This window comes from Ornithorhynchus anatinus, chromosome 4, assembly GCF_004115215.2.
Source record: "Ornithorhynchus anatinus isolate Pmale09 chromosome 4, mOrnAna1.pri.v4, whole genome shotgun sequence".
In the NCBI taxonomy this organism is placed as follows: domain Eukaryota; kingdom Metazoa; phylum Chordata; class Mammalia; order Monotremata; family Ornithorhynchidae; genus Ornithorhynchus; species Ornithorhynchus anatinus.
The window spans coordinates 89,065,146-89,078,597 of NC_041731.1; the positions used below are offsets into that span (position 1 = coordinate 89,065,146).

General features: G+C 43.8%; 1 protein-coding gene across 1 annotated transcript in view; it reads right to left on the minus strand.

Annotated features, from left to right (window-relative positions):
* The window catches only part of LOC100081622 (putative ferric-chelate reductase 1), a 57,029-nt gene that overhangs the window by 32,078 nt on the left and 11,499 nt on the right, over positions 1-13,452 (minus strand). Inside the window, exons 3-7 of the mRNA XM_029063875.1 lie at positions 13,164-13,300; positions 7,734-7,825; positions 6,703-6,784; positions 3,549-3,581; positions 1,249-1,443 (exon numbers count right to left, since the gene is read on the minus strand). Of these exons, the coding sequence (XP_028919708.1) occupies positions 1,249-1,443; positions 3,549-3,581; positions 6,703-6,784; positions 7,734-7,825; positions 13,164-13,300 (539 nt within the window). The remainder of the gene's footprint in view (positions 1-1,248; positions 1,444-3,548; positions 3,582-6,702; positions 6,785-7,733; positions 7,826-13,163; positions 13,301-13,452) is intronic.

Consider the following 13,452-nt stretch of genomic DNA (forward strand, 5'->3'; position numbering starts at 1 on the left):
TGCCTATCAACCTCCGCATGAAACAAAAGCTTCTCACTCTAGGCTTCAAGGCTCTCCATCACCTTACCCCCTTCTACCTCTCCTGCCTTCTCTCTTTCTACTGCCCACCCCGTAGGCTCCACTCCTCTGCCTCCTCAGCGTCCCCCGTTCTCGCCTATCCCGCCGTCGACCCCTCGGCCACATCTTCCCGCAGTCCTGGAATGCCCTCCCTCCTCACCTCCACCAAACTAATTCTCTTCCCCTCTTCAAAGCCCTACTGAGAGCTCACCTCCTCCAAGAGGCCTTCCCAGACTGAGCTTCTCCTTTTCCCTCTGCTCCCCCCTACCCCCCCCTTCACCTCCCCTCAGCTAAGTCCCCTTTTCCCCGCTTTCCCTCTGCTCCTCCCCAGTCTCTTCCCCTCCCCTCAGCACTGTGCTCATCCACTCAATTGTATATATTTTTTATTACCCTATTTATTTTGTTAACGAGATGTACATCACCTTGATTCTATTTATTGCTATTGTTTATGTCTGTCTCCCCCGATTAGACTGTAAGCCCGTCATTGGTCAGGGACTGTCTCTATCTGTTGCAGATTTGTACATTCCAAGTGCTTAGTACAGTGCTCTGTACAAAGTAACCACTCAATAAATACTATTGAATGAATTAGAGAATCAGAGAAAGCTGTTTTAACAATATCGGGCTATTTGGTTTGAATGTGATGCACTGTTGAAAGAAACGGCTGTGCATACATGTGCCATATTGGTTAAGGTGAGCATAAAATATATTGCAGGTTTTCTCTAGTTGGGTTTGCCGAGAATGTAAACCCCCCGAGGGAACTGAGTGTATAACTGCAATTGTTTCTTAATTGAATTACTTTTTCTATATCTTGCAGGAACAAGTGAGCGATACAACTATATTTAACCCAAAGAGCGAGAGAAGGCAGACATTTGAACACTTGGCCATGCAAGATCTAAATAAAGAAAAGTTAAAGAATACACTTTGTTTTGAGTCAAATCATAAATATGCTAATCAATTAAAAGTCAAAATAACAATGGACATCTTCTTTTTAGATATACTCTATACCAAAGCAATTTTACCATATGTTTCAGAAGGGAAGTGCTTAACTTAATCAATTCCTTTAATAGGGTTAACAGACTTTGTCTTTACATATTTTCCACCATCCAAAGTTGCTATATTTCTACTCTTTCCATCTAAAATACCATTTTTCTGATCTTTCCCACATCCCAATACCTTCACTAGCCTCCTTACCATCATAAAGTCATCCGAAAACCCGATGGAAACATAGCCTTGAGACAAGCCACTCATTTCAAACTTCAAACGGTTGCCACTCAGTGCTTCGGAAGACATGAACAAACAACTAGGATCTTCGGGGCCACAGCCACTGGGGTTGCTGAAACAGAATTTGCTTTTGCCACAGCCGCTGGAGTTCATCACGAGCAAACTCTGTAAATAAAATTTGGATCCCACTCATTTCCCAAATTAGATAGTCTAGACTAGAAGGAGAGATGGACAAAATATATTACAAATGTGTACATAAGTGCTGTGGAGCTGAGAGTGGAGTGAATAAAGGGTACAAATCTGATGCAGAAGAGAAAGGAAGTAGGGGAAATGAGGGCTTAGTTGGGTAAGGCCTCACGGAGGATTCGTAGGTGGAGAGGGAGTTCCAGGCCAGAGGCAGGATGTGGGTGATGGGTTGGTGGTGAGATAGACGAGATCAAGGTCTTGTGAGTAATTTGGCATTACAGGAGTGAAGTGAGCGCACTGGGTTGTAATAGGAAATCAAACTGTAAGCTCCTTTAGGGCGGGGGTCGTGCCAACCAACTCTAATGTACTGTATACTCCCAAATACCTAGTATATTGCTTGGCACACAATAAGCACTCAGTACCACCAATTGCTTTTAATTTGATAATATGTGCCCAGTCGCAATTGGATATGGATGTAAAGCCAACCCACCTAAAGCCAACCATGTCACTGCCACAAGTCACGCAGGCCTCTGGCAGTGCTGAAAAACACCCACAAGCGTGGCCAGATCTAGCACACTTCTCCCCATCCCTGTGTCAAACAGCGTCCTGGTGCCATGAGTGTGTCTAGCCTGGCATGGCCATACTGTTCTCATTTGCGGTCCCACCAACTATGGGAATGGAAACAGAGTTTCAGTGAGTTAAACTTTTTGCTGTGGGTGACTCCCAGTGCCATCATGCTGCCCTTCCTCTCCCCTTTCTGGAAGGGACAGGGTGGTGGGGAGGGGAAGAGGATGTAGTGGAGCTAGCTGTGGAAGAGTAACAACAACTGTTCTATGAGCAAAGTTCAAAATATTATTGAAGCATAGGGATGAGTCAATAAGGGAAGAAAGGGCAGGAAGGCAAAAAAGTCCCTGGGAACAGGGAAGGGGAATGAATGAGGGGCGGGATTTTCAGAATCAGTTTTGTGGTGAGCAAGGGTAAATCCATCTTGTAACGCAGAAGCCATTTTATAATAATAATTATGGTATTTCTTAAGTGCTTGCTATGTGCCAAGCACTTACACACTGGGGTAGATATAAGGTTAGTAGGTTGTCCCACATGGGGATCATAATCGTAATCCCCATTTTACAGATGAGGTAACTGAGGCACAGAGAAGGTAAGTGACTTGCCCAAAGTCACACAGCTGACATGTGGTGGAGACGGGATTAGAACCTATGACCTCTGACTCCCAAGCCTGTGCTCTTTCCACTAAGCCAGGCTGCTTCTCATGTTTTATAAGAAACTCTTCCTTGAACTTGTGAACATCATCATCAAAAGAGGAATTTGAGGAGGAACTGAATTGTCTTGCTACCAGGCAGAAGGAAGACTGCCGAAAGTGTGCACCAGATAGGTTATCTTGCACAAACGGACTGCGGGGTGGGCCCGGGGGGGAAGGATAGCCATCCCCCAGGCAATACCTGGTAACAGGCTTAAGACAGCAGGCAATCAAACAGAGAATCGGGACCCACTGTGACACCCCAAAATAAAAAGGGGAAAAGAACTGGATCTCGTGCAGCAGTAAAGACCACCTGAGACACATGGTAGATGCCTATGTTACGGCCATCAAGAAGCACTTGAGACTTGCACTGGGACCTTGAGCTGCGGGCAGCTAGACTCCTCCAACTCCTCCGACATGGGACCCCCTGCACGAACTCGGGGAAAACATTTGGGTGGATAGCTAATGGGTGTATATACGTATTTGTGTATGTCTGTGTATGTGCACACATATGCATTTACCTCTTTATTAGACTGGGAATTGAATAAATTTGCTACTGTATACAGTGATGGTTTGGTTTCTCTTTGAACTTGCCATTGAGTGCCTGACAGAAGGGGGAATGGGTTCCCAGTAACAGGCTCATAAACTGAGCACCTGACAATGTTTGGCTCTGCAGTGGAGGCCGACACGGGAGGGTAATAATCCTCAGAGGGTAAACGGACTTGCAAAAGTGGGTGCCTCACGGCAGGGTTAGGTAAATCCTTAGCAGCCTTGGGGAGGCCAGGCACGGGAAGGATCTCAGAGACGGGTTCATGAAAGCTTTACCTACCGATATGGCACGGTCATCTTGTCGGGTCCGGTTCTGGAATGGAATATAACAAAATCGCATGTTAAGTCTATTAGAAAACATACACCATGATATTTTCTTAGCAGCTTTGTAGCTTCCATTTATTGTTTCATTAAGCCTACAAATTTCTGTAGCCTCCCCCTGGCCTGGAACTCCCTCCCCCTTCATATATGACAGACCACCACCATCCCTATCTCCAAATCCTTATTAAAATCACATCTCCTCCAAGAGGCCTTTCCCAATAAGCCCTCATTTCTCCTACTCCCTCTTCTTTCTGTGTCACCTGTGCACTTAGATCTGTATCCTTTAAACACTTGATATTCACCCACTCCAGCGGTTATGTACATAATCCATAATTAATCTTAATGTCAGTCTCCCCCTCTAGACCATAGGCTTCTGGTGAGCATGGGACATGTCTACCACTCAGTTGTAGTGTAATAATAATAACATTTATGATACTTGTTAAGCGATTACTATGTGTCAAGCACAAGATATTAGATAATCAGGATATAAGATACAAGATAATCAGGTTGGACATGGTCTGTGTCCCACATGGAACTCATAGTCTAAGTAGGAGGGAGGAGGATTTAATCCTCATTTTCCAGATGAGGAAAATGAGGCACAGAGAAGTTAACTGACTTGCCCAAGGTCACAGAGTAGACCAGTAGTAGATTCAGGATTAGAACCTGGATCCTCTGGTTCCCAGGACCATGCTGTTTTCATAGGCCAAACTACTTCCCAAGCACTTAGTTCCTCCTGAGCATTTAATGCAGTGCTCTGCACACAGAAAGCACTCATTAAATACCATTGACTGCTTGATTTAGGATAGATTTCCCACCCATATTAGGTCCAACTGTTCAAAACCTTCTCTGGTTTCTCAATTTAGGTTTATAATAATCAAGCCTAATCTCTATTATGCAATCAGTTGTGTGTTACAACTTTTCTCCCCCTGGTCAATAACAGCTTTGTCCCAAGATGCTTCTAAAATGTATTCACACCTTCTGAATTATCAATCCATGCTTCAGCAATTTGCTAGGCTGATACATTGCTCAGAAATGACATTTTTTCGTATCTTGAGATTCTTAAAATATTCTAGCTGCTGATTTTGCCATTCTTAGGAGTAACATTGACAGTGTTGGCTGTTTCTTTATGTTTGCAGATCTTCCAAAGCTGTGCTTCTGTCTGTAGCAACTCTTTTCTTAATACAGTGCTATTATTAAGTAGTCCCATTTATAGTGAGGTCTCTCAACAGTTTTAAATATATCACCCTCTAGGCTGTAAAGCAATCACCCTCTGGACTGTGAAGTCTTTGTGGGCAGAGAACTAGTCTACCAACTCTGTTATATTGTAGTGGGAAGCAGTGAGGAAAGAGCATGGGCTTGGGAGTCAGCAGACACGGGTTCTAATCCCGGCTCTGCACTTATCTGCTGTGTGACCTTGGGCAAGCCGCTTAACTTCTCTGTGCCTCAGTTAACTCATCTGTAAAATGGGGACTAAGACTGTGAGCCCCACGTGGGCAACCTGATTACTTTGTATCCATCCCAGCGCTTAGAACAGTGCTCGGCCCATAGTAAGCGCTTAACAAATACCATAATTATTATTATTATTATTATTCAGCATGGCTCAGTGGAAAGAGCACGGGCTTTGGAGTCAGGGCTCATGAGTTCGAATCCCAGCTCTGCCACTTGTCGGCTGTGTGACTGTGGGCAAGTCACTTAACTTCTCTGTGCCTCAGTTCCCTCATCTGTAAAATGGGGATTAAGATTGTGAGCCCCACGTGGGACAACCTGATTCCCCTATGTCTACCCCAGCGCTTAGAACAGTGCTCGGCACATAGTAAGCGCTTAACAAATACCAACATTATTACCCTCCCAAGCACTTAGTACAGTGCTATGCACACAGTAAGTGCTCAATAAATACAACTGACTGATTGCCGCTGTACCTAGAATAAGATCCTGGCAGCAGCCCCTATGGAAGTGGGAAAGGCGGTGACTGAATTTATATTCTCATTGCCTTTGTCTATGAGGATGCTCCACTTCTTACATTTAGCAGATGTGAGGACTCCTGGAAGCCCAATCAGCAATGGGCCATCAGTAAGAATAGACTCTGAGCCCCATGCGGGACAGGGACTGTGTCCAACCCGATTAACTTGTATCTACTCCAGTGCTTAGACGAGTGCTTGACATATATTAAGTGCTTAACAAATGTAATAATGACAATAAGAATAATAAAAATTCTATCCAATGCTAGCATAACTACTCCAGCAGATGTTTTGCTTGGTTTTTATGCTTCCAACGAGAGTCCAGGAAGCAAGTAAGAATCACAAATTTTTAGTACATGTCCATTTACATCGTTGCCACAGGCCACGGCTGTGGCAGTGGGCTGGAACTTGCCTGTAATGTTTACCTAGAAAGGCTGGAAATTGTATGTTTTTTTAACCTGTACCTACTGGTCCTTGTTCAACTACATAGTGAGGCTGTCAGTTTCATTGATTGAGTTGACCCCTGGACCTAGATCCAGCTGGACTCTAAATTTCCCAGCTAGTAGAGAGCTCAAAGACTTGGCCTCTAATTCTCTTTTGGTCATGTCCAGTTCAGGAAGGCCTTTCCTTACACAAACATAGATATATATATATATATACTCTAGGTTCTAGGTTACTGCACTGCAACTGTACAGTGGTAGTTCCCTGGTGAGGACCAAGGACCCTAACAAGAGGGAACTAGAAGTGGCAAGAGGCATCTTTTCAGGACCCAAGGCTCAACTGAGTGTGGATCACCTTTCTGCTGGATAGTACAATCTTGACCAACAATCCAGGCTCGAGCTCATTCGGGGCCTTTTGTTTTTTCTGGCTCTCTCTGCCTTACTTTATCTCTAATTCCTCCTTCCATCCCTGTAAATCCTGTCCTTCCTTCCCCTGTCACATGTATGTGTGTCCCATTACACACCAACTAATTCTACTTATAGCAATTTACAATTCCCTGTCTGATGCCCATTCCACAAGTCAGCTAACGTACACACCCAAACATATGGCTAAAAAATTCCACAGCAATATTCAAACGTAACACAAATTCCAAAACCATTAAGTTATGGCAAAATGAATTGTATTTCACAATCTTACCCAACTTAAACGCCTCACCTCAGTTGATTTCTGCAAAGCCTGAAGGGTTATACTTTTGGCTCCAACCCAGAATAAATAAAAACGCTGAACAACAGTTGCTCTGTCAGGAAAATAGGAACAAGATGATAAATACCTTCAATTTTAATATTTTAGAAGTTCCTTAAAACTGTAAGAGGTAAAAAATGACATTTGTTTTTCCAGATGAATTATAGTTCTATGAAGGTTCAGGACTGTCCCGTGCTATTGTCATAATAATAATAATAATGTTGGTATTTGTAAAGCGCTTACTATGTGCCGAGCACTGTTCTAAGCACTGGGGTAGACAAAGGGGAATCAGGTTGTCCCACGTGGGGCTCACAGTCTTAATCCCCATTTTACAGATGAGGTAACTGAGGCACAGAGAAGTGAAGTGACTTGCCCACAGTCACACAGCTGACAAGTGGCAGAGCTGGGATTCGAACTCATGAGCCCTGACTCCAAAGCCCGTGCTCTTTCCACTGCGCCACGCTGCTTCCAACAGTAGTGAGAACTTAAGGTCCTAATGATAATAATTATGGTATTTGTTAAGTGCTTACTATGTGTCAAGCACTGGTCTAAGCACTGAGTTAGATACAAGGTAATCAGGTTGTCCAACTTGAGGCTCACAGTCTTAATCCCCATTTTACAGATGAGGTAACTGAGACCCAGAGAAGTTAAGTGGCCTTCCCAAGGGTCACACAGCAGAGCAGGGATTAGAACCCATGTCCACTGACTCCCAAGCCTGTGCTCTTTCCACTTAGCTACGCTGCTTCTCTAGATACCTTTTCCCCCCAAAGTGTGGTACTTCACCAAAGTAACTATTAATAATCTCTATTTAGTTTTCAGTGTGTCATTTAAAAATCAAAGAAATGATCCTTTAGCTTAGACAGAAAATTTCAGTAATGCAAATTTACATAACTACCTTGACAGATTTTCAGTGAATTTTATCTCAAAATGAAAGGTACATTTCTTTATTAAATCCAACATTCATACTATTGTAACAAAATACCAAAAACACCCCAACTACATACATGAACTGCACATTTCCAGTTCCAGAAGGTGCAATCCAAACTGTCTGGATTTTCATCTTAGTGCTGGAGTCTTTTTGACTTAATGAAGAGTTCTGCAATGAAATAACATCTGGACATAAGGAAAGTTACAGCACCTTTTCTGATAAAAATCAATAAGGGGAAGATACAGTCTCAAGTGGCTTGGACTATTTATTGGAGGAAATGAGAGCTTTTAATTGGAGCAAGACATTTATCAAATCAATGGTATTTATTGAATGCTTACTATGTGCAGAGCAGTGAACTGAACACTGCCCTCCTGCCTACAAAGAGCTTACAGTCTAGAGAGACAGGCCTTAAAGTAAATTTCAGATCAGGGAAAGAGCAGAGAATAAGGATAGGTAAATAAGTGTTGTGGGGTGGCTATCAAAAAATTAAATTGCTTTGAAATGATGTGGGGCTAGGATAGGGAGATAACTGAATTGCTTAAGGGGTACAGACCCAAGCACATGGGCGTCTCAGAAGGGAGAGCGAATAGGTGGGGGAAATGAGGGGTTAGTCAGAGAAGGCTCTTTGGAGGAGAAGTGATTTTATAAGGCTTCAAAAATGGGAAGAGTGGTGGTTTGTCAGCTATACAGAGGGAAGGAGTCCCAGGCTAAAGGGAGGACATCAGTGAAACAGATGAGATCAAGCTGGTTGGCACTGGAGGAATGAAGTGAGCAGGCTGGGACGTAGTAGATTAGCAAGATAAGGTAGGAAAGGGAGAGTTTATTGAAAGCCGCACAGCCACTAGTAAGGAGTTCCTGTTTGATGTGGAGATGGATGGGCAACCATTTGGAGGCCTCTGAAGATTAGAGAGATTTGGACTCAAGGGTTTTTAGAAAAATGATCCTGGTAGCACAATGATACGGTCTGGAGTTGGGAGAGACTCTGAGAGATCTCTGAGAAGGCTGATGTAATAGTTAAGGCGAGATAAAGTAAGTGTTTGGACCAGCATTTATTATTACATGTCATTTCGCTCCATGAACCATAATGCTTAGGGATCTGGACTGCCAGCTTTTCATTTGAGATTGGGAGCAAACATGGGGGGCAGAGTTTTGAGGGGTATGGGTTGGATGGAGAAAGGCAGGACAAGGGGAAAAAAGAGAGGGGGATGAAGGAAAAAAAAGGAAGGACAAGAGAGGGGAAAGAGGGAAGTAAAGGGGGATGAAGGAAAGGGAAGCAAAATACAGCATTTGTACTTCTTCTCCTCAACAACTTTCCGGTCCCCACTGGATATTGGGGGGAGTGGTTCCTTTCAAACCTACCCCTAAAGCCTAATAAAGGGGAACCACCTACACACCCCCACAGCGTGGCATAGTGGATAGAGCACAGGCCCTTTAATCAGAAGCTCATGGTTCTAAACCCGGCTCTGCTTCTTGATTGCGGTGTGACCTTGGGCAAGTCACTTCACTTCTCTGGGCCTCAGTTACCTCGACTGTAATATAATGATGGTATTTGTTAAGCTCTTACTATGTGCCAAGCACTAGGGTAGAATCAAGGTCATCGGGTTGTCCCACATGGGGCTCACAGTCTTAATCCTCATTTTACAGATGAGGTAACTGAGGCACAGAGAAGTTAAGTGGCATGACCAAAGTCACACAGTTGATAAGTGGTGACTGTGAGACCCATGTGGGACAAGGACTGTGTCCAACCTGATAAACTCACATCTACCCCTGCACTTAGTATTGTGCCTGGAACACAGTAAGTGCTTAAAAAATACCACAATTATTATTATTATCGTTACCATTCAATCAGCTTAGGAAGCCTGGGGATCTCCTTGGGATGGGATGGGATAGGATGGGGTTAGAGATCTGAAGCCATTGCCATGGAGGCACATACTCCACGTGTTCAAGTGGCAAGCTACTTTTTGGCCAGGATCTGCAGGTTCCAGTTGTAGCTGATAAACAAGAAGGAATAATAATTACAGTATTTGTTAAGTGCTTACTATGCCGTGGCTCAGTGGAAAGAGCCTGAGCTTGGGAGTCAGAGGTCATGGGTTTGTATCCCAGCTCTGCCACTTGTCAGCTGTGTGACTATGGGCAAGTCACTTAACTTCGCTGTGCCTCAGTTACCTCATCTGTAAAATGGGGATTAAGACTGTGAGCCTCAGGTGGGACAACCTGATTACCCTGTATCTACCCCAGCGCTTAGAATAGTGCTCTGCACATAGTAAGCGCTTAACAAATACCGACATTATTACATTATTATTATGTGCCAGGCACAAACTAAGCACTGGGGTGGATACTGGGGTGGGTTGAGAAGCAGCATGGCTCAGTGGAAAGAGCCTGGGTTTGGGAGTCAGAGATCATAGGTTCAAATCCCAGCTCAGCCGCTTGTCAGCTGTGTGACTTTGGGCAACTCACTTAACTTCTCTGGCCTCAGTTCCCTCATCTGTAAAATGGGGATGAAGACTGTGAGCCCCACATGGGATAACCTGATCACCTTGTATCCTCCCCAGAGCTTAGAAGAGTGCTTTGCACATAGTAAGTGCTTAACAAATGCCATTATTATTACTATATACAAATCCAGTTGGACACAGTCCAAGTCATTCATTCTTTCATTCAGTTGTATTTATTGAGCGCTTACTGGGTGCAGAGCATTGTAATAAGCGCTTGGAAAGTACAATTCAGCAACAAATAGAGACAATCTCTACCCAACAATGGGCTCACATTCTTCATCTGTTTTAAAGATGAGGTAACTGAGGCACAGAGAAGTGAAGTGGTTGGCCCAAGGCCACACAACAGACAAACAGCAGAGCTGGGATTAGAGCCCATGACCTCCTGACTCCCAGGTCTGTGCTATATGTAGCCTCCACTCATGCCCAGACATGTATGGACCAGAAAGATGGAACTGTACTTTCCAAGGGTTTAATACGGTATTCTACACACAGTAATCGCTCAATAAATACGATTGAATGAATGAATGAATCTTCAGAAACATACTTCTCCTGCAGGCAGGTGCAAAAAGAGGAGCTGCCATCCTGACTCCATCATGAACCCCTTCATAAGAAGTTCATAAGAAGTTGTGGAAGCAGCGTGGCTTAGTGGAAGAGCATTGAGAGCCAGAGGTCGTGGGATATAATCCCTGTTTCATCACTTGTCAGCTGGGTGACTTGGGGCAAGTCACTTAACTTCTCTGTGCCTCAGTTAACTCACCTGTGAAATGGGGATTAAGACTGTTAGCCCCACCTGGGACAACCTGATAACCTTGTAACTCCCCCAGCACTTAGAACAGTGCTTGGCTCATAATAAATGCTTAACAAATACCATTATTATTATTATTATTGTAAGTGCTAGAGTTGGCTGAAGGGATGATGTGGGATTTCCGGAGGGATTTGAATGGGGAGTGAATCTGGGAGATCTGCAGGAAAACCTGGAAGGATTTGGCAGCAGATTGGATGTGAAAGATGTGAAACAGAGCAAAGAGTAGAGGTTGTGGGCTTGTGGGATGCGGAGGATGGTGGTGATGGTGAACTAGGTGGGATGTTAGTGGAAGGAGTGGGTTTATGGGGAAAGAGGAGGAGTTCTGCTTTAGGCACACTTAGCTTGAGGGGCCGGCAGGACATAACAATAATAATAATAATGTTGGTATTTGTTAAGAGCTTACTATGTGCCGAGCACTGTTATAAGTGCTGGGGTAGACACAGGGGAATCAGGTTGTCCCACGTGGGGCTCACAGTCTTAATCCCCATTTTACAGATGAGGTAACTGAGGCACAGAGAAGTGAAGTGACTTGCCCACAGTCACACAGCTGACAAGTGGCAGAGCTGGGATTTGAACTCATGACCCCTGACTCCAAAGCCCGTGCTGTTTCCACTGAGCCATGCTGCTTCTCTTGACATCTAAGTGGTGTTGTCCTGGAAGTGGGAGGGAATGGGGCAATGCAGATCTGTCTGAAAGGTTAGTGCCAGAGAGATAGATTTGGGATTCATCTGCATAGAAATTGTAGAAAAGCCATAAGCTGATGAGATCCCCTAGAGAATGAGTGATAAGTGAGAAGAGTAGAGGACTCAAAACAGAGCCTTAAGGGACATCCAAAGAGGCCTTCTCAGACTCCAAGAAGCCTTTCCAGACTAAACCCCACTTTTCCTCATCTCCCACTCTCTTCTGCGTCACCCTGACTTGCTCCCTTTGCTCTTCCACCGCCTCACAGCCCCATAATACTTATGCATATATCTGTAATTTTATTTATTTGAATTGCTGTCTATTTGTATTGATGTCTCTCTTCCCCCGCCCCTCTAGACTGTGAGCTTGTTGTGGGCAAGGATTGTTATTGTTTATTGTTATACTGTACTTTACTAAGCACTTAGTACAGTGCTCTGTACACAGTAAGGGCTTAATAAATATGATTGAATGAATAAACGTCCATAGTAAAAAGGATAATAGAGAGAACAGGAGGCTGAGAACAAAATGGAGAAGGGGCAGAAAAGTAAGAGGAGAACCAGCATAGTACTTTGTCAACAAAGATAATGAAGGACACTTTAGGGTACATTTTGTCAGCTGTGTGACTGTGGGCAAGTCACTTAACTTCTCTGTGCCTCAGATACCTCATCTATAAAATGGGGATTAAGACTGTGAGCCTCACGTGGGACAACCTGATTACCCTGTATCTCCCCCAGCTCTTAGAACAGTGCTCTGCATATAGTAAGCACTTAACAAATACCAACATTATTATCAGTTGTTTACCATCTCCAGTGAAGACCAATCAACATAAAATGGACTTAAATTAAAGGAGAGATTTTGATTGAAAGACAAAACCCTAAAAAGGATGTACTTTTTAAATATCTGGGTGAGAAAACACTGGAAAAATCCCTTGAATAATAATAATAATGATGGTATTTGTTAAGCGCTTACTATGTGACAAGACTGTTCTAAGAGCTGGGGTAGATACAAGGTAATCAGGTTGTCTCACATGGGACTCTCAGTCTCAGTCTTCCCATTTTACAGAGGAGGTAACTGAGGCACAGAGAAGTTAAGTGATTTGCCCAAAGTCACATAGCTGACAAGTGGAGGAGCCAGGATTAGAACCCATGACCTCTGACTCCCAAGCCTACGCTCTTTCCATTAAGCCATCATGCTGCTTCTCTAAAAAGGGTTATGGACTCTGCATCTTTGGGATCAAGAAAACAGCAAACAGTCATCTTGTCCTGGATGGCTGAGTTTTCACATGCCTGGAGGCAAAGCACTAGACCAGATGATTTCTTAAGATTTTTTCCAACTCCATGATTCTTCTCAAAACTATGCAACAACTGCCCACCAGTGTGAAGCGATAAAGAAAACAAAAAGGTATTAGGAAAAACAAAGCACAAATCTGACCTCTGGGGTGTGAAGTTTTTTTGGGTTTTTTTGTAGACCAAAATACAATGTATTCTTGAGAAAACTGACGAATTTTCAGGAATAAGAGACTACATACCTCAACATTGTTACACTTAAGACCCCGTGTGTTCTGATCTATGATACGGAAAGAACCGACGGGAATATTCCTCTCAGTGTCTCGGGCCTGAAGTAGGAATCCCATGAAACCATTGGATTCGGTAGCTTGTAGAGTCACTGTGAAAACAAGACAGTGGGTACCTTTTAAATCAGCATATTTTGCAATGATCACATCTGCTTGAAGTAGAAGCTGTGTCCTTTTGAGTCACCTCTAAATGCTTGGGTTTTGATTGGTTTGGAGATGATTCTTAGGCAGCAACGGACTGGAA